Source organism: Urtica dioica, chromosome 12 (genome assembly GCF_054948205.1).
Source record: "Urtica dioica subsp. dioica isolate 48M chromosome 12, U.dioica_male_clone48M_v1_H2, whole genome shotgun sequence".
In the NCBI taxonomy this organism is placed as follows: Eukaryota; Viridiplantae; Streptophyta; class Magnoliopsida; order Rosales; family Urticaceae; genus Urtica; species Urtica dioica.
In genome coordinates, this window is record NC_142767.1 from 21,216,376 (window position 1) to 21,235,840 (window position 19,465).

A 19,465-nucleotide genomic window follows, 5' to 3' on the forward strand; every position below is an offset into this window, starting at 1 on the left:
TTATTTTTGCTGTTGGTTCACAAGTCTTTGTCTTTTAGCTTCTATCCCGAATTATTCTTTTTTTTTTCCTGAGAAAAAAGAATTCAGCCCCAATAATACGAGGAGGGGAAAAAAAAGAATAGGAAAAAAGATATCAATAAAAAGTGCTGGTCCATGCCAATTTCCAAGTGCGTGCTTATCATTCTTTCACAGCTCCACGTTGATTTTCTCTTTGTACTTTAGCAAGGCAACAAATATTCCTTCCAAAAAAAAAAAAAAAAAAAAAAACTACCACATATAAGTAAAAAAATATTGTGGTTATAAGTTATAACATTGCTATCCAATGTTGACCATTGTCCTAGATAAATCACTGCAAGGAACTAATCAATTGATTCTTAACTGTTGTATCAAATCTTCTAATTTTCAGTGGCAAGACAAATAGTAGTCTCTTCTAGCTACCTTTGACAATCCCTCATAAAAAATTTTAAAAAAAAAAAAATTACTTCCTCTGATAATTTGGGTTGAAGGACGTAAAAGACAATGACTTGGAATAGGATAGTAAAATATACGGTTGGCTAAGCTAGATAATAGATATTAACAATTATATTGAAGAAATTATGGGCCACAGGGGTGTGTTGGTCCTCAATTATAAATATTACTTATATGCGCACTATCAGATTTAAGATCAGCGGCCATAGTTGCATGCATGGCTAATATATATTTAACGAGTCTTGTCATCTAATAACCATCCACTGTATATGATTTTTCAAGACTAAAAAGTCACTCTTATTTTTTGTCTAATAATCAGATGATTCGTTTTTGATAATGGACAAAGGCTTAAAGCCACCTATCTGTTACTCTCTCTTTTTCTTTTTTAATAAATATTATCGTATAACATCGCCGAGGAAATGGCATCAATTTAATGTCCCTAATTTTTTTTTATGTTAGGAATAATCATCCTCAAGAAGTTTATTCTTATACTCTACGCACTCATTTTTTTTAATTAATCATAATTCACCATTTGTTCTAATTATCATTATATTATTTATTCCATTGCAACTATTGCTCTTGTAAATCCTTTGAACCCATAGCAATGGCATATAACATTATTATTATTATCACGAATTTATTCAACAAATGACTTTCGAAGAAGGGAAAGTAGACTATGACCGACACTAAGAGCAATCTTACTTCTCAATTAAATTTGCCACACTTGACAACCTATTAAACTCTAATCACGTCACATGGGTTTTAGGCTTTTATAATTTTGAACGCAGTGTAACATCGTTTATTATTATTATTATTGCTATTGATTACCTTTAAGTATCATATGCTTTTATAATCACGCCCTATTTTTGTTTCTTCTAATTTTTTTCATTTTAGCTTCAAACTGAATTACTTTTTCATATATGCCCCATGGACTAATTTTTTAAACTAGACATACAAATATCATACTCTGTGGGTTGTAGCTACTTTGCACTCTAATGCAAAAGTTCGAGAAAAATACTAAAATTTGAGAATTTCAGTAGCTTGGCGGGCAATCAAAATTTGAATGGGCTAATAGGGCTATTAGCCCATTAAGTTTGCCAACTTGCTCGTACCAGCCCAGCCCAGCCCAGCCCAGACTTTAATGAACTACATCAGATTTATTAGGAATTTATTAGTAAACTACACCTAAGCACTCTCACTTTTCATTTTTCATAAATATATACCCTCACTTTTCAATTATTCAAAATTTATACTTTAGCATTTGAAAGTCATACAAATTTATACCCGGCCTATTATTAAGAACTGAAATGGCCTTTTACCAATATATATATATATATATATATATATATATATATATATATATATATATATATATATATATATATATATAATATTCAAAGTAATAGAAAAGAAAAAGTAAAAAAAAAAACTGAACATAAGATGAAGCAATTTTTATTAAAATTATTAATTTAAAAAACACATGAAGTTTGAACTCAATTATTCTCTCATCCTTCTTGGTAAGGCAATTTTTATTAAAATTATTAATTTAAAAAACACATGAACTTAATATTTATTCTATTTAAGCTTACTCACGTCTTGTATTTCTTTGTCCCTTCTTCTTCAATTGGGGGCACTTTATTTCTGAAGCCATTATTCATATATATATATATATATATATATATATATATATATATATATATATTAATGAGAGATTTCCAAAGCTTTGACAGTTTACAGCAAGTACAAGTTCGCAAAATTGAAAAGTGAAAGTATAGACTTGCAGAAAAATGAAAAATAAATGTATACTTTTGTAATTTACTCTTTATTTATATATATATCTTATTTAACGAAACTCATAATCACTATATACATCTAAAATCTCTAGTCATAAGATAGAGTATAGAGTGTCCACAAAAATAATAGATGAATCATAAAATAATCTGCCTAAGTTAGGCCAACTAATAATTCCATATTAATACCTCTAACATATAGTTTTGGTGATATTACCTCCTCCTGCATGTGAGGTCTCCTCATGTGCGAAGATATGAGTTCAATCCCTTGAGATTATAATTTGTCTCTATTATTTAAAATTTAAAGAATTTCTTTGTAATTTGAATTTAAATATTACGTGTAATCAATGTATGAATGAAAAAATAGTAAAAAAAATTAATATTAATAATTTTAAATAGAAAATCTAAATGTTAATTAACGTCTACAAGAAAAACTAAGTTTAAACTTACCATAAGTGGCTTAAACTAATTAAAAAAATTATATGAAATATTTATATGGTTATTTTCAATTAAAATTACAATTTAATTGTTCAAATATTGATATAGGTTAATTCATATCTATATGTCTCATGTAGTCTGACACTTATGTCTTATCTTCTTTTGAGCTACTTTTTAATTTTAGATAATTCTAAAATTTTAACATAAGTAATTTAAATAATTATATGCCTAACTATCTCTAATTTTTTTTTAAATAATTTTTGTATCGATAAACAAAATATTTATCGTTGACTAAACTAGTCCCTCGACTTAATAATTTTACAGAGCATTGATATTCGTCAGCAGGCAACGACTCATAGAAGTGGTGTCCAATAACTATTGGCTCACACGCTCTATTACATAAACGATATGTGTTTATCTTTTTTTAATTTTATTTGTACACTTTAATTGCCTTTTTATTTTTTTATTTTCAATTGGTTTAATAATATAAGTGATAAACAATATGATCGTGGTTATAAACAATATTTTTACTTCTATTTTTATGAGGAGAAGGAGATAGGGAAAGTAAGATTATCAAAGGTAAGGTAAGATCAGAAATGATGCAAGATTGATAGATTTAATGTGTATTCAGGATCCGCTATAAAAGTTTAAATCATTCTAAAGTATATGTATCCATACGTAAAAAAGCTTAATAAATATACAATATTCTCTTTTTCCTTCAAAGCTTAATAAAATATTCAGTAGTTATTTACTTATCACATTGGATTTAAAAATAAAAATAAAAATAAGACTAAACAGTAAAAACGTTCGACAGTTTTGGCAAAATTAACACTGAGGAATCCAGACACTTTTCTCTTCCAACACAAGCAAAGGCAAAGCGATTCGGCAACAGTATCTAAATTCAATATAAGGAAAAAAAAAAAAAAAAAAACCTACAATATCTCGCTCTCTCATTTCTTAGTCATCGTCGTTGAATTCTGATTAGAATCAGATCTGTATCAGGAGATATTCGATTCAAATCTTCAATCTTCTTCAGACTCGGTATCGGAATCGGAATCTTTGGCGTGACTTGGAAAAAATGCAGAGCAGAGGATCGAATGCCAAGCTCTCGGGCATGGCAGTTCGGTCCAGAGTCTCCATTCTCTTCTTCGCCATGTTCGCGATCTTCGCCTCTATCTATGTCGCTGGAAGGTTTTTTTTTTTTTTTTTTTTTTTTTTTTTTTTTTGTATTTTGTTAGATAATGTTTTTTAAACCCTAATTGCATTTGGTTTGGCGTTTAAAGGTTATGGCAAGACTCGCAAAACAGAGTTTATTTGATCAAAGAGCTTGATAAGATCACTGGTCAGGTGTGTTACCTGTTATTCAAATCATGACTCATTTCCTTGCCATTTGCTAGTCCAAAAGTAGAGTCATGATTTTGGTTTTTGATAATAGCTATAAGCTTGTATTGCCTTGTAAAATTTGAGGTCTTTTGCTCGTATCAGCTGTTCTTGAGAGAATAACACTGACATAGTGTTATTCCTTTTCTAGGGTCAATCTGCGATATCAGTTGATGATACCTTGAAAATCATAGCCTGCAGGTAAACATAATTGCCTACCCTGAGAAATAATTATAATAAAAAAAATACTGGCATCCATTGATTAATACATATTGCGAAGTTTGATTGGTCACTTGCTTTTATGGATGTTAGAGAACAACACAAGAAATTATCGGCCCTTGAGATGGAATTGGCAGCGGCTAAACAAGAAGGCTTTGTTTCAAAGCACTCGATCGCAATTGCAGACGCTAATGAGTCCAAGATCAATAAAAGGCCGCTAATTGTTATCGGAATTCTCACCGAGTTTGGAAGCAAAAAGAACAGGGATGCTATTCGAAAGGCGTGGATGGGATATGGTACAGACTTCTAAGCCTGCTCTTTTATCCTCTTTTTTTATTTTTATTTTTTATTTTTTTATATAGTTATTGCCTGTGTGATAGTATATCCTCAACATTTATATAGATGGTTTTACAGATTAGGTCTTGTCGATCTAAATTACAAACTAAAACTAGATCAAATCTCGATCAGCACACTATGATTGAAACCAAGGGTGATCCAATATGACGTAGATCCTTGTCTAAGACAAATTCTAAACCAGCTACTGGTCGCATATTTTTTCACAAGGTGCCTAATATAACAGGATATTAGGTTTGAGATGCTACTGGTTTTCCGAGGGCTGCTTTGTGTTTTAACTGTAAGATTTTTAAGAAGAACTATCGAGGCCATGGCGTGCAATTGCTATGCATATGGCTAGTCAGCATCTTATTACGTTTGTAGAGCGGTGTTAATTACGTATTAGCGCTTTTCTGTGTCAACTGTCGAGTTTAGTTGTGTAACACGTTCTTACAGTTAGCAGTAAGTAATTTTGTATTGAGAAGTTTTTAAGAAGAGGACTGTTTCGCAGGCTCAGCTTTGAAGAAGTTGGAAAATGACAAAGGAGTAATTCCACGATTTGTCATTGGAAGAAGGTCTCTCTCTTGCTATCTCTCTCGCACTTTTGCTCTCTCTCTCTCTCTCTCGTTGGTTGGTGACCTATTTTTTTGGTTATTATTTCACTGCAGTGCCAATCCCGGTGACAAGTTTGACAGGGAAATTGACAGCGAAAACCACAATACTAATGACTTCATAATTCTTGTGCGTCTATTATGTGATTGATTTGATTCATTAATTAGGGAATTTCTGCAATCCACAACTTTTCTGTAAGCTTCAATTTTCGCTTACCTTTTTTAACCTTTTCATGCTTTCGGTTTGGCAGGATAACCACATTGAGGCACCTGAGGAGTTCCCAAATAAGGCCAAACTGTTCTTCGCTCACGCTGCAGATAAATGGGATGCTGAGTTTTATGCTAAAGTCAATGATAACATCTATGTAAATATCGGTTAGTGGATATACTGTATTTGCATTATTCGTTGTGATTAATTTTTTTTATAATTCTTTTCTTGGTTTCAAAGGATTTCGGTTAGGGGAAATGTTTTTAATTCATGCCATAATGGGTGCTATGCTGGCTTTTCATGACCTTCCATGATGAACTTGTGCCGCTGGGTCTGAAATTTTCCATAAAATGACAACCATGCAATATTCGCGTAGCAATACATAGGACATCAAGCACACGTGTAACTGAAATTCCGTTGTGGACTTGGTGATTTTGTTTGTCTTTGGTAACCTGCTTATGAACCTAACTGTTGTCGTTCAGATGCTCTCGGAGCTACCCTAGCGGCCCATTTGGACAAGCCTCGTGTGTATATGGGGTGCATGAAGTCGGGCGAAGTTTTCTCTGAACCGTGAGTTTTTTCGTATGGATAAAGGACAATCCCGTTTGTTAATGTTGAAAATCGTAGCTCATGAGATACTACTTAAAAAAAGTCAATGACCTATCAGTTCTCCTTCAGGACCCAGAAATGGTACGAACCAGATTGGTGGAAGTTTGGCGATAAAAAGTCGTAAGTCTATTCAAAATATGATAGTTTGTTACTCATATAGACTCCAGAAAATTTCATTGTTCCATTTTCGTTCTGTATTTCATTCCTTCAATTTTGTCCTCTTAAACCGAAGACTAACAATAAGCTTTTTGAACAGATATTTTCGCCACGCTTCAGGTGAGATGTACGTCGTATCGCAAGCTTTGGCCAAATTCATATCGATAAACAGGTCAGTTCTTATCCGTTTAGAAATCCGCTTCGATCACCAATCAAAGCGTGCATACATTAACCTCTTATCAACTTGCTTCTCAGACAAATTCTTCGCACATATGCCCATGATGATGTGAGCGCGGGCTCTTGGTTCATTGGGCTTGATGTTAAACACGTTGATGAATCAAAGTTGTGTTGCTCATCGTGGTCAACAGGTTTCTCTCACTCCCCCTTGTTCGAATCACCGCACTGAGATATTTTCCCGTCTGTATTCTCTTTTTGATTTATTTATACAATTTAATTGACAATATCAATTTAATCTTTCAGGAGCTGTATGCGCAGGCGTTTGATTTAAGATTACATCCGGGGTTGTTTGAGAAACTATAAAACTTTATTTGGAAAGTTCGTTTGAGGATTCCCTTCAGAGGTTTGATGCATCACGAGAGCATATTAGTCACTGCCGGAGCTTGGTTCGCACATTACAGAGTACAAATAGGAATAGGGAGATTTGAATTATAATGCCAATGTAGGTCAACTATACGAGTATATAGAAACATTGGTTTTGGACCATTGTCTTTTAATTTTGTCGTAGTGTTTTTTTTTTTATGTCCATACTCATTAAAAGCGGGAAGCTAATTCTTTTCAATCCATTCTGCTCTTAGATTATCATGTAAGCTTTTCTAAGTACTTCATCTTTCCGATGTAATGTGATATCTGTTAAACAACTAGTTGCGATCGTGATATCTTTCACATGCTTCTATTTTGTACACAATTTTTTTTTTTTTTTAATACACAATCTTATAAACATAATAAAATTGCTACATAGCCAATTTTCTGCTAAGATAATATGGCCAAGATAATCCGCTAAAAAATTAAAGTATGGTCGAATTTACGTAATACATAAAATGGTAGATATATAATACTCGAATTGTTCATCATATATGATGACACATCATGCAAATATGCAAATAACTATTTACATGTAAGTCAAGAAAAAATGACTAATAAGCTATTCACAAACTTTTAGTGGCATAGTCTAATAACTAATAAGACGTGATTTTTTTCATAACAATTTCATAGACAATCGATTTTAATTTAAAATTTACACTTGTTGACTTGCCTAATCTGCAAACAAAGAAAATTTTGGAAAATTACATAAACAGTGGCTCTTTATCTAACTCTTCATTACACTTTTGTGAAAATAATCAAAAATAACCGTTTTTGTAATTTTTATTAATATTAGCCGTTGAACCTTCTAACTTTCATATATAACTGTTTTCAATATCAGTTAACTAGATTTCAAAAGTTGTTGACAAGATTTCAATAATTGGTGATCAGATTTCAATAATTGTTTACTAAATTTCTGAGATATGAAGGTATATATGTCCGGAAAAAAAACGATTATCAATGAGATGTTTTAAAAATATAAGTAAAATATGAAATGTGACGCATGTGTTTTGATTAGTTTTTTTTGTTGGCAGTGGTCTAATTTCTACATAAAAATACATAGGCTGTGGAATGTGTAAATGATATTATTAGGGCAGCGCCAACTCACCCTTAATTTAGATAAAAACAAAAAACAAAAGAAAAAACAAACCTAACCCTTAATGTAGCAAAATAGTTGAATTGCCTCAAATCTAACTCTATTATCAAGGAAGTATATCGTGAAACTCACAAAACTCCACAATAAAGTTACCATTTTATAATATTAAATAGCTTCTATAATAATTTCAAAACAACACTAAAAATTATTTCAATTCATACATTTTATCTGTAATCATATTGACACAATAATTCATATACTCATAAAATCATTTTATATCATTTAAATTAAAATGTGGCAAAAAAATTAATAAATATTATAGACAATGATTACACAAAGTAAGTTAAAAAATACAAATCTTCATTCCTAACAAACTTGAAAATATATTAAACGACATAAACATATAAGTTAAACCCTAAAATAAACAAATTGCCAGACAAACTTCTAAAATGAATAGAAAATAGAAACCATGATTGTAATTAAAAGACACACAATAAGTATACAAGTGAGCTAAAATGTGATATGCAAAAAAAAATTGTTAAATTTGTTTAAGCAATAGATGAACGAGCAATATACCTTTTTTTGTGATAAAAATGAAAATTTGACTTGGAGATACGACGGTAGAATGGAGTACGTGGGTTGTATCAGAGAAGAAACTGTAGAATGGAGTACGTGGGTTGTAAATGGGCTTTAAACAGAACGTCTGAATTCTGAAATCTGTACAATCACTATGTATTCAAAAGTTCATATAGCAGGATAAAATTCTGTAGACACTAGACACCACAATACTCGTCCCAAAGAGAGAGAGAGAGAGAAGAAGCAAAATATGCGGTAATACAGCATACTACTAAGCAGACCCTCAAGAGGCACTGTTGAGAATATGTGCCAGAGCCTTGTCGGTGTCATTGTCGTTCATGACTAGCGCTTCCGCAACATTTTTAGACTGAAACCCCATTTCTCGTAGGATGTTATACGCGTTGGCAAATTCCCGAACCTGCGGGGTATAAATTCAAAACATTTGGTCAAGTTAAACTCACTTGCACGTCTCAACAAAGCGGTAAAATTTCTTCATGGAAAAACTAAACCAGGGTATGAGAGCGAAACCAAGTGAGTCGGGAAACATTCATAGTAAGGGTTTAGTTGAGACGCGCAAGTATATATGGATTCGAACTCTAGTATATCTATGCATACGATAGATTTTCATCAGAGCATCAACCAAAGAGTGAACACGTGAAATAAGAAAAAATTTATCTGAGAAATCATGCCAATTCGCAAACCAGCCCGATATATGGAAAAGCGCAAGCTATTACCTTAGTGGGATTGTCTCCATAATGTGCAACACCGAGACTAGCGGCTTCTCGGTTTAGCCCTGAAGCAATGTATTTGCCAACTGTTGGATCGACAGACTGCAATAGCAATACATTGATTAGAAAACCACATCCGAAATACATTCCCGAAGCTAATCAATGGTTCTAGTATATCAGCAATACTTGAACAAACATGGAATACACACGGCAATAAAGTTAGAATTTTTATTTTTTTTATTTTATGGAAATGTGATATCGCATACCGCTGAAGGCGGTGGAGGCATTCTCCTAGGCGGAATGTTTTCCATCCCGAGCTTTGCCCAATTCGGGTTCCCTTTTTCGGCTTCAGCTAAAATCCTTTTTTCAAACTCGAAATCGAATTGGAAATTGCTACGAGGTATCTCTCCCGCTATGGATGACAACTGAGGCTATACAAAAAAAAAAGAAAAAAAAGAAAAAGAAAAAGAGAACCGTCACGAGAATATACTACTCTCAAAACACCAACACGACAACATTTAGTTTATTCTAAGGTAAAACACTGCAATAAAACTTCATTTTGTACAGCCATAGAAGCTTCTTAACACAATCAATGGCTTTTAAGCTTGGTTTCATTTGGAAAGTAAATTTGAGCCAGCTATCAGTTTTTTTCTTCTTCTTCTTCTTCTTCCATGTGCACATAAAAGGATACAGAGGTAAAATCACCGTAATCACGGAGCTAGAAATCTCACCGGAGGAGTGATCCGATACTCGGGCTTTATCGTCACTCTTATTCCCAATCCAGCTGCAACGAGAAAAGCAAAGAATCATGCATTGTTCAGCATCTATAGAACCAAAACCAAACAAAGTAAAACAAAAAATTTAACAATACTTCAAATACACCCTGAAAACCCTAATCTTCGAGTCGGATACCAATGAATCGGAACAAATCACTAATACCTCTAAGAATCCGATCAAAATGCAAAGAGAACATTGAATTGAATTCGAAAATGAACAATAATCATCAACCAGACGCCCAAAATTTGACGATCACAACACTCGAATCACATCGAAAATTGCGAAAACTGATCACGAATCCAACGAAATGAGACCACTAATTTCAGAAGTAAATAATCCACAAAACGACCATAAAAAATAAAAAGATTCAAAATTGCGTGAAAAGGACATACAAGATGATGAAGAAGAAGGAGGAGGTGGTGGGGCGGGATTTTGGGGGTGGTGTGAGAAAGGACGGCCTGTGGGAGGGACTACGGTGTGGCTTCCTGATTGGTTGATCTTCGGATACATGTTCGACGACGACGGCGGAGGAGGAGGAGCGTACATCGGCGACGATGATGACGTGGACGAGGGGTTACGGTACATCGGAATTTGACCTTCGTAGCTCTTGAAATCGTAGTCCATTAAAATTAGGAAGCAAGCAGAGAAAAGTGTTGACGATGGACAAAACTACCGCGAACACGCAATTGACTTAAACACGCCTTTACCAATGACCCTTTTTTTTTTTTTTTTTGTTTCCCTGTATTTCATAGGTATCTAAATTAATTAATAGAGAATAATAGACCGACATAATATTGTTTAAAATAAAATTACATTATTGATACAAATGAATAATATTTTTTTAACACAACATAGACTTAAATTACAATGACCAAAGTTGCAATAATAAATATTTGAAATTAAATATTTCAAAATAAATATCTGAAATTAAATATTCATCAATATATTTTCGGGAATCAAACAGCAATCGAGAGCTAGACATAAGTTTTAGGAGGGACTAGGAGGATTTTATTTTATTTTATTGAAGGCTAAAAAAATTACAGAAAATTAGAAAAATATCAAATATAAACATTTGATATTGCTAAATAGCCACTTTCAGACGGAAATCTCAAGTAAATAATCAAAGTTTGTTATATGTAGTTGATTATTTAATTAAGATTTACGTCTGAAAATAGATATTTACCTAAAATTTACCAAACGTTAGATATTTAACCATGTCAGACGTTTAAATTTGCTATTTTCATAATGGACCCAAAAAATTATATATAAAATTAAAAATGTTTGGTTTTGTTATCTGAGAAGACGCGTCGATGACAAGTTTTTGTTCATCATTTACCCCCAACGACTACAGTGTATATTATGAAATCTGATAAAAGCGAACCTTCGGTAAGAAGTAAGAGAAAAACACCTTCAAAGAATACAACGTGGAAATTTACGTATAAACGAACACGATCCTACAGATATACAGTGACAGCGTGAACACAAAATGTACATACACACAGAACGGACTGAAAAAAAAAGAGTCACAAGCCAAAAATGTGGTCATTGGGACCGAAAATGGAAGCGCTGAACTGCCTGGTGTTCAAATCGCTGCCGTCGAGAGTGGAGCCGAAGCGGTCGAGCCACAGGGAAGGGCTCGAGGTGTCGGATTCCTCGACCCACTCGGAGGTCATGTCAATGTCATCGAACTGAAGCGGGTCGGTCTCCATGGCCGTGTGCCTCGCCAGCTTGAGGTTGTAGTTGATGTACACGAGGTCGTTGAGCGTTTCTCGGTCGATCTTGTTTCGCTTCTCCGAGTGGATTTGCTGAAACGAATTCCAGTGCCTCTCGAACGTGAAGCTGCTACAAACCTGGCTCAGGATTCGGATCGCCACTCGTTGCAGCACCGGCGCCGAGTCGCCGTATTGTTCCCACCACAGCCCTGTACATAATTTGTATCAGCAACCACTTTGAGAAACCCTAATAATCTCTTGTGTTTTGTGATACCTCTCCCCTGTGAAGACACATTAAGATTCCTTTACTATTTTCACTTGCTGGTTTGGAGGTTTTTAGAAAATTTGAAAGAAAAAGACTACATTGAAACATATATGTGGAATGAATATAAACCAAGATCTCATTTTTTTTCTTTCTTTCTTGTGTGCTAGATTTTGATATTCCAACTGATTTTTAGGATATATGACTATTTTATGATATCAAAGAACGGAAATTTTTTTTACCGGGAGAAACCACATCGCGTGCTTCCATGGCCAAGCTGCAGCCAAACATGCCGTTGGCCTTGGTGAAAGTGAAGATCTGGCTCGTGATATCTCGCCTCACCTCAGGAATCGGAAGCAACTTCTCGAGAACTTTGAAGAAATCCTCTTTAATGGAGGACAAAAACTTCATATCCTGGTTGTACTGAACGCTGGGGTTCAAGAACGCGGCCGCCGAGTGGAGAGGCGAGTGAAGCTGGTCCCGCCACTTCCGGTCCACGATATCCAAAAAAGTCTTGCACTTTCCCTCGTCCATTATGTAGTAAGTCCTTATGGACTCTTTGGCCCGGGTCATGAGCTCGTATATCGACCCGACCGCCGGTTTTCCGCCGGAAACCTCCCTCAGGACTCTGAGGAAGGGCTCGGAGATCGCGACGGACTCCTCGACGGCCTGCCAGAACTCTCCGTCCTCGACGATCGCAGCGCCGCACGAGAGGCTCTGGGGCTTGTTTATGCACTCGGGGCTGTTGAACATCTGCTTCAGCCTCGCCTTGTGCCTCAGCATCGACTGCAGCGAGAGGAACGTCGAGACGGGCTTCGTGATCCCGGTCCTGATGAGATCTTGACCCCCCGTGAACTTCTTCATCAGGTCGAGCATCGACGCGCTGTTGTACAGAAACTTCGAGACCGTCTGGGCCTGCAAAACGCAGCGGTTCACCCAGTCGACTTTCGAGAACTCGTCGAGGATCGAGTTCAGGCACTGAGAGGCGCACGGGGAGACGAAGATCGTCGAGTAGTTCTGGAGGACGTGGGTCGCGATCCCGGTGTAGTTGAAGCTGCTGTCCATCACGATCTGGACCACGTTCTCGGCCCCGAAGTCTTGGATCACCGAGTCGAAGAGGTCGGCGAGGCACTTGGTGTTCTTGAAGTACGCGGACGCGTCGACGGACCTGTGGAAGAAGGTCCTCGAGGGAGACGAGACGAGGAAGTTGATCAGAGCCCTCGCTTTGTTGTCGGTCCAGGTGTCGGCGATTATCGTGCAGCCCGTCGTGGACCACTCCTTCTCGGTGTCCTTCGACTGGAGGCTCGTCTCCGACTTGATCCGGTCCAGCCACGTCGTCTTCAGGGCCTCCGAGGACGGTCCCGTGAACCCGGGCCCGCATTTGGCCACGGCTTCGATCATCGTCTGGTAGGAAGACGAACGGGCGATGCTGAAATCGAGCTTGTTCTCGAAGAAGAACAGAGCGATGCTTCTCTCGGCGTTCTCTTGGTTGTTCACCGACGGAGGAGCCATCGGAGTCGTCGTCACGATCGAAAAGGGCTTCCCTATAGGCGGACTCAAGTCGACCGGGACGAGCGATTTGCTCGTGGAAATATTTCCGATCGTCGGGGCAGATTTCGGCTGCTTTTTCACGGTGCTCGCCGGTTCTTCTTTCACGTCTTCCTTCGAGGCTATGATCGCTCGGACCCGATCGCTCACATCGTCTCTGACTTTGCTGCAAGGGTTTACGCCTTTGCTCGGAAGCCGAGAGAGATGGTGCTTCAACCTGCTAATCCCGCCATTTAGTACTCTCTGGCAGAACTTACATTTAACCTTATTTCCATCTAGTTTTTCTGCATATTCCCAACAAATATCTTTTTCGCGAACCACTGTAACAACACAAAATTGACAGTAACAAAACTGTAAGCATGTTTTCCCATTTTCTCTAATAATTCGGGGGGTTTTATGCATCAAGTTATGAACTTTATGACTCAAGCACTCATCTTTGAATTTGCTATCAAAATTAACTTTGGAAGTCTAACTCAAAAGTTAAGTAAACATGTAATATATTAACACATCAAACTTACTATGGACGTGAAGAACTGTCTTGTGGTTCTCTCAGTGAACCTACATAGAAGCAAAGCGAAATATTTGTTGGAAAATCAGTTTGTGCAACTCCGGAGCTCATTTCTTACATAAAACTGCAGAAATGGTGGAAGTTTCCAGTTTTTTGTTTTTGTTTTTGTTTTTGTTTTTGTTTTTGTTTTTGCAACGCTAATTATGTGGATAGTACTACAGATTCCGAATTCATTTTAGAATACTGGAAAAGCTTCAAGATAGTGTTACCGAAGGAATTCAAGTTCATTGTAAGGGTTTCTTTTTCTGTCCATTCTGTGCTGTTCTAATTCTTACAGAAAAATTGGATCCCTAAATTTTAGCAATCAAAACCCTAAATCTGAGGTCAAGGAGCGGAAAATATGGAAAGAAGAGATAGGGAGCGATATATACAAATTTAACGAACTCACAGATTTTGGAATTCTCGCCGGAGATTAAACCGGAGCTTCAAAGATTTGATTTTTTTTTTTACTTATCGCGATATTTTGAAATTTCTTCTCAGGGCTTCGTTTTAGTTCCTCTATAATCTCGTTTCCAGTTTTGATATTTAGGGGAAAAAATTATACAGAATTGAGAGAATTCTTAAAAATGGAAAATATATGCGTTCGTTTCGTTCGATATATCGCGAACAGTATGTCGATTCTGTCCATTAACATGTTGCCACGTTGACAAACTTCTGGGACTTAAACGACACCGTTTGTTTCGATATAAAAAGGAAAAAAAGTGTTTCACGGAAGCCACTCTGTATCAGAGCCAGGTTTCGATCCTGGGACCTGTGGGTTATGGGCCCACCACGCTTCCGCTGCGCCACTCTGATTTGGTGATTATATACAGGCTTCTATTATATCTAAAGAACAAATATAATTTAAAATTTTCGATTTGGTGAACTGATTATCCCCAAGAAAAAAAAACAACATGCTTGTGGGGAAATTGATAATGCACTAGGCTCAAAGAATGATTGAATCTCAATTTTAGTTTGTATTTGAATGAACAAAAACGAGATTGAAATGGGCCTCTAGGGTCACTTTGTAGCTATTCCAAAAACTAAACCCCATTTGATTCTGTGGTACTACTTGGTGTAGATTCAAAGCAAAATAAATAAAATTGGTATAGATAGAATAGATGAATACCAATTATTTAATCTCCTAGCAAAAAAAAAAAGAAAAAAGAAAAAAAAAAGCCTAGTATTTATCTTAAGAGAGATATACAGCTCATACGGAATCCTAAAACCTATATAAATAATATTTAAGTGTAAAATTATTATTCTAATAGTCTATATAATTATATAGGATGGGCAATAATTAAGTAGTTTCTATAATTTTCCAAACTTAAAAAAAAAAATTATTAACTATAATTGGTCTTATCTTACCAGGATTGGATGTCTGTTTACATTATGCGTGAATAATACACAATTATAGGCCTATGGCTATGGATTTTGAACTGTTGATAACATACTGCTTTTTCTACCAAAATTAGTCGGTTAATTAAACCACAGCCGGTGGCGACAGATTATAACTGAATTGTCATTAAAATGTATATCCCAATTATAAAATATTGAAGCTGCTAATGTAGTGTTATAGTTCCCGCAAAGTGTACGTACGTTCAAACCTACGTTTTATTCAGTTATTAATAAAAGTCAGAAGTCTTAGTTCAGTGTTTTTTTCTTTCTACTTTTACTTAAATTTTTGTTGTCTATTAGCTTGCTTTTAAACTCATTCTTTGATTATGTTCGAGTTTAGGAAATTAGGATGTCTAAACGAACTTGGTCAATCATGTAATAAGTCCTTTATTTATAAGTATTTGTATGTTTCCGTTTCACTTTTTTTTTCTTATTGCCGTACTCGCTTTTAGACCGAGAATTGTCGTCTCTACAATATGTTTTTTTTATTATCATTATCAAAAGGTGGCTGATTATTTTATTCAAAAGCTAAGTTGTACAAAATAAAATAAAAAAACATAAAGAATTAAAGCTTATACGTACGCTGATAAAGGAGATGAAGAATAAGATATTGTGTAATTTTCTTCAAAAATCAATTAGCGCCAAATTCCACGATTTATGAAAGCTATACACTTAAAGCAGCCAGCCTTGGATTTTTTTGTTTAGGCAAAGAATATTCCTACATCGTGTTAAGAGCATGGAAACAAACCAACCAAAATAAAAACAGATAAAAGAGAGTCATAATAATGTCAAGTCGTCACATGGGTTATCGCTTATAAGATAAACGGATTAGCCTGTCCATTTTGGTTATGTGAATGTTTTTTTTTTTTTAACACTATGAAGAAGCTTCCTTTTAACTTATTATATTACAATTAATTAATTTCCCTTTTTGCATCACTTGACAAATGAAGTTCGAGACCTTCAAATTTCTTGTAGATATGCATTGTCATGTCTAGCTAAATAAGTAATAATATTCTTATGTGTGACACGAAAGAAGCATATCAATAATAATTACAATACATGCAAGCAAACGTCATTTTGTTGTATTGCGTCATTTTATTTTAATGCTTAAATGAGTTGTTAGAATGAGTACAATTCTAACACGTCCAAGCATGTTACGTTCCTTTCATGCGCACAATTTGGTGTATATAAAATTTCATGCATATTGTGAGAAGCCACGAGTTGCATATTCCTATATATATATATATATATATATATATATATATATATATATATATATATATATATAGGAATATTAGAGAGAAGTTAATTATATGCAATAATGACAACTCATATTATTATAAATTAACTGTTATGTTATAAATTAATTTAGTTGACTTAAAAAGGCTCGACGCCTCGAAGACTTATAACTTCACTAGGGAATATGTCTACGGTTTTTTATTTATTATTATTTTCAATCTTACCATGATAAATTATATCATCAATTAATTAAACGTAACACAAATAATCTCCAAATTTCAATAAGAAGATTTTATATTTTGAAGAGATTAAACTATCACCCTCATGGTGAATCTTCGTGAATAAAATTTTCGAAACCAACCATAGCATTGTCTAATCAAACTCAACAAACATATTTGATATATATAGTGCGCGCGGGTATTGCTTTTATGAAATATATTAGAAGCATAAAAAGTCCCACAACAAAAACGATGTATAGGGTGATGAACTCAAAATAATATAAAAAGAGGTCTATGGCTTGTTTTGATTCATTCTAGTTAGATTACATCGACAATAGTTATATATATATATATATATATATATATATATATATATATATATATATATTATAGATACAGTTATTGAACCCCGACATGATTTTATTAATTGATTTCTTCTATATGAGCAAACACTTATTAATTGATTTTATTAACATAAGAACGAAGATATGAAGGGAACAAGTGAGAACTTTGAATGACAAAGTATATGTATGTGTGTTTTGGGAAGACAGTTGTGCGTGCGTTTTCTTGAAATTATGGCTCTATTTATAGTCATTCTCGCGTGCCACGTCTTCTGCTATCTTCGGTACCACGTCGTCATGACTTTCCATTGTTGCTGGATCGTGTGACACGTGGTGTTGAATTAATCTTCGCGAACATGGTAATATAACATCTACAATATTAAAAGTAGTTAAAAATCAAGAATTGTAGCATGGAAATGAGTCCTTAATAATTTTTAAAGTCATCAACGCTAATCCAATCCGGACTACATCGTAGCCTCAATAAAACTTAATTTATCACAAAAAAGCTAAAACAAAAGCAATAGAACTCTTAATAATAATAACACTAAACTAAGATAAGGGAAGAAGAAACTAGGTTACAAATGAATAACAAGCTCTCCGAAGCTCTCGTTTCGAAATCAAATCCCGAGTTGTAACAACATTTTAAAAATAGCTAGGGGAAGATACAATGAAGCAAATATTAAGATAAAATGTCATCATTAGTGGCCATGTGACACTGGAAAGCTACATCTTCTAAGTTTATCAACTAAAGCTGTAATAATAATAATAATAATAATAATAATAATAATAATAATAATAATAATAATAATCATAATCATAATAAATAATAATGTAATAAAAAAGAGCCTAACATAGTTTATAAATTAGAAGAATTACATTATGGAAGTCTTATCATTAGATCATTTAATTTTCATAGTTATTTATCTTGACAATCCGAATTCAATTAAAATTGTATGAAAATAAAAATAGTTTTGCAACAATACAAATTCTAAATAAATACATTCAAGCAGTACTGTGTAAATGATTCATTTAAACAAAATCATACAATGACAGACAATTTCAATATTGTATACTTTATGATTCAATTTATCCATATATTTGCGATAAATTACGCCTTAATGAATATATAAAAAAAAAAATAAGAGTAGCCATACTTCTAAAATAAATAAATGAAAAATTAAAAATACTAATTTCTTTTTTTTAACATATTTGAGAACTTTACATGGAATGATTTATTTTTAATTATAAACGAAAATGAAACTATAAATACCTAATTGTATTTTATAAAAAAGACAAAATTATATAGATAGATGTATTTTTTATAAAATATATTTCATACAAATATAGCATAATATATTGAAATGAATTTCAGTTTATTATAATACAATTTTGATAATTTTAAATAAAATTGAAGCAAAAGACACGTCACGTGTTGCATTCATAGTATATATATATATATATATATATATATATATATATATATATATTTTAATTTTCTCCCCCCAAATTCTTTTTTTCTTTTTCGCTTCGAGTTTCCCCCGATTAACCTAGCCCAGTCAAGTAAAAGGGGATCTCTCTCTCCATGAATCTGCGGCTCTCCGACCGATTGACAGCCTTCGATTCGAAGGTCGAGACTCCGATCGGCGAGTTTAGTCTCGTACGGCTTGTCGTATGGCTAAGCTATACGATTGTCATATGACTAAGCATTACCAGACTCACAGACACAACCTCTGTCCCGAACCTCACAAACTCCTCAATCCCAAACTCCTTTGAGAAGTCTCTCAAGTACATCAACACCTCTCTGTGGCCCGGAAACCTTCTCGAGTCTCTGTCCTGGCCTTCGTTTTCTCTGCCCACAAATGGGTAGTCTCTGAAACCCATGAGCTCTCTGGGCAGGTTGGTCCGGAGAGACTCTTACACGCTCGAGTGCAATAAGCTACGATTCGAGTCGAGTCCGATCGGGTCGGACTCGACACGTGGCGTGTAGACCCAGGTTCCGCCCACTTGGTCTCAATTCGGGTCGAGTCCGATCGGGTCGGACTCGACACGTGGCGTGTAGACCCAGGTTCCGTCCACTTGGTCTCCTACGATTCGGGTCGAGTCCGATCGGGTCGGACTCGACACGTGGCGTGTAGACCCAGGTTCCGCCCACTTGGTCTCGATTCGGGTCGAGTCCGATTATCGTATGGCTAAGCCATGGACGTCTTGGCG

General features: G+C 34.8%; 3 protein-coding genes and 1 non-coding gene across 6 annotated transcripts; 1 reads left to right on the forward strand and 3 right to left on the reverse strand.

Annotated features, from left to right (window-relative positions):
* The first annotated feature begins 3,480 nt into the window (after positions 1–3,480).
* On the forward strand, positions 3,481–7,123 carry LOC149380260 (Galactosyltransferase family protein). Its single transcript, XM_089604245.1, has 12 exons — positions 3,481–3,887; positions 3,980–4,043; positions 4,228–4,277; positions 4,389–4,591; positions 5,140–5,203; positions 5,297–5,369; positions 5,491–5,614; positions 5,930–6,017; positions 6,126–6,176; positions 6,313–6,384; positions 6,468–6,580; positions 6,693–7,123. Exons 1-12 carry the CDS (start codon positions 3,775–3,777, stop codon positions 6,713–6,715), a joined length of 1,038 nt encoding a protein of 345 aa, XP_089460371.1. The 5' UTR covers positions 3,481–3,774; the 3' UTR covers positions 6,716–7,123.
* A 1,503-nt stretch (positions 7,124–8,626) lies between these two features.
* LOC149380261 (Ubiquitin-associated/translation elongation factor EF1B protein) lies at positions 8,627–10,713 on the reverse strand. 2 transcript variants are annotated; one of them, XM_089602303.1, is made up of 5 exons: positions 10,382–10,713; positions 9,944–9,996; positions 9,479–9,637; positions 9,219–9,314; positions 8,627–8,902 (listed from the first exon to the last, which is right to left on the reverse strand). In XM_089602303.1, exons 1-5 carry the CDS (start codon positions 10,611–10,613, stop codon positions 8,768–8,770), a joined length of 675 nt encoding a protein of 224 aa, XP_089458429.1. In that variant the 5' UTR covers positions 10,614–10,713; the 3' UTR covers positions 8,627–8,767. The 2 variants fall into 2 exon arrangements, with proteins under 2 accessions (XP_089458429.1, XP_089458428.1); XM_089602302.1 differs by having other exon boundaries at positions 9,479–9,643; positions 10,382–10,711.
* Positions 10,714–11,383: 670 nt separating this feature from the next.
* Positions 11,384–14,623, reverse strand: LOC149380262 (uncharacterized). Of its 2 annotated transcripts, none has more exons than XM_089604303.1 (4): positions 14,468–14,623; positions 14,030–14,069; positions 12,206–13,831; positions 11,384–11,910 (listed from the first exon to the last, which is right to left on the reverse strand). In XM_089604303.1, coding segments are annotated over exons 2-4 (2,025 nt in total). In that variant the 5' UTR covers positions 14,031–14,069; positions 14,468–14,623; the 3' UTR covers positions 11,384–11,512. The 2 variants fall into 2 exon arrangements, with proteins under 2 accessions (XP_089460429.1, XP_089460430.1); XM_089604304.1 differs by lacking the exon at positions 14,468–14,623 and adding an exon at positions 14,289–14,307.
* Positions 14,624–14,802: 179 nt separating this feature from the next.
* TRNAM-CAU (transfer RNA methionine (anticodon CAU)) lies at positions 14,803–14,874 on the reverse strand. Its single transcript has one exon. It is a non-coding gene; the product is annotated as a tRNA-Met (tRNA).
* Positions 14,875–19,465: the final 4,591 nt, after the last annotated feature.

What these genes read in the sequence shown, in the direction of transcription:
- LOC149380260 (XM_089604245.1), top strand. Translation starts at nt 3,775, where the DNA reads ATGCAGAGCAGAGGATCGAATGCCAAGCTCTCGGGCATGGCAGTTCGG. An exon ending in TTGATAAGATCACTGGTCAG is followed by an intron (nt 4,044 to 4,227) that starts GTGTGTTACCTG and finishes TTCCTTTTCTAG; the next exon opens with GGTCAATCTGCGATATCAGT. An exon ending in AAAGGCGTGGATGGGATATG is followed by an intron (nt 4,592 to 5,139) that starts GTACAGACTTCT and finishes ACTGTTTCGCAG; the next exon opens with GCTCAGCTTTGAAGAAGTTG.
- LOC149380261 (XM_089602302.1), bottom strand. Translation starts at nt 10,613, where the DNA reads ATGGACTACGATTTCAAGAGCTACGAAGGTCAAATTCCGATGTACCGT. An exon ending in TCCTTCTTCTTCATCATCTT is followed by an intron (nt 9,997 to 10,381) that starts GTATGTCCTTTT and finishes TTCTCGTTGCAG; the next exon opens with CTGGATTGGGAATAAGAGTG. An exon ending in TGCCTCCACCGCCTTCAGCG is followed by an intron (nt 9,315 to 9,478) that starts GTATGCGATATC and finishes TTGCTATTGCAG; the next exon opens with TCTGTCGATCCAACAGTTGG.
- LOC149380262 (XM_089604303.1), bottom strand. An exon ending in ACGCGATGTGGTTTCTCCCG is followed by an intron (nt 11,911 to 12,205) that starts GTAAAAAAAATT and finishes AATTATGTACAG; the next exon opens with GGCTGTGGTGGGAACAATAC.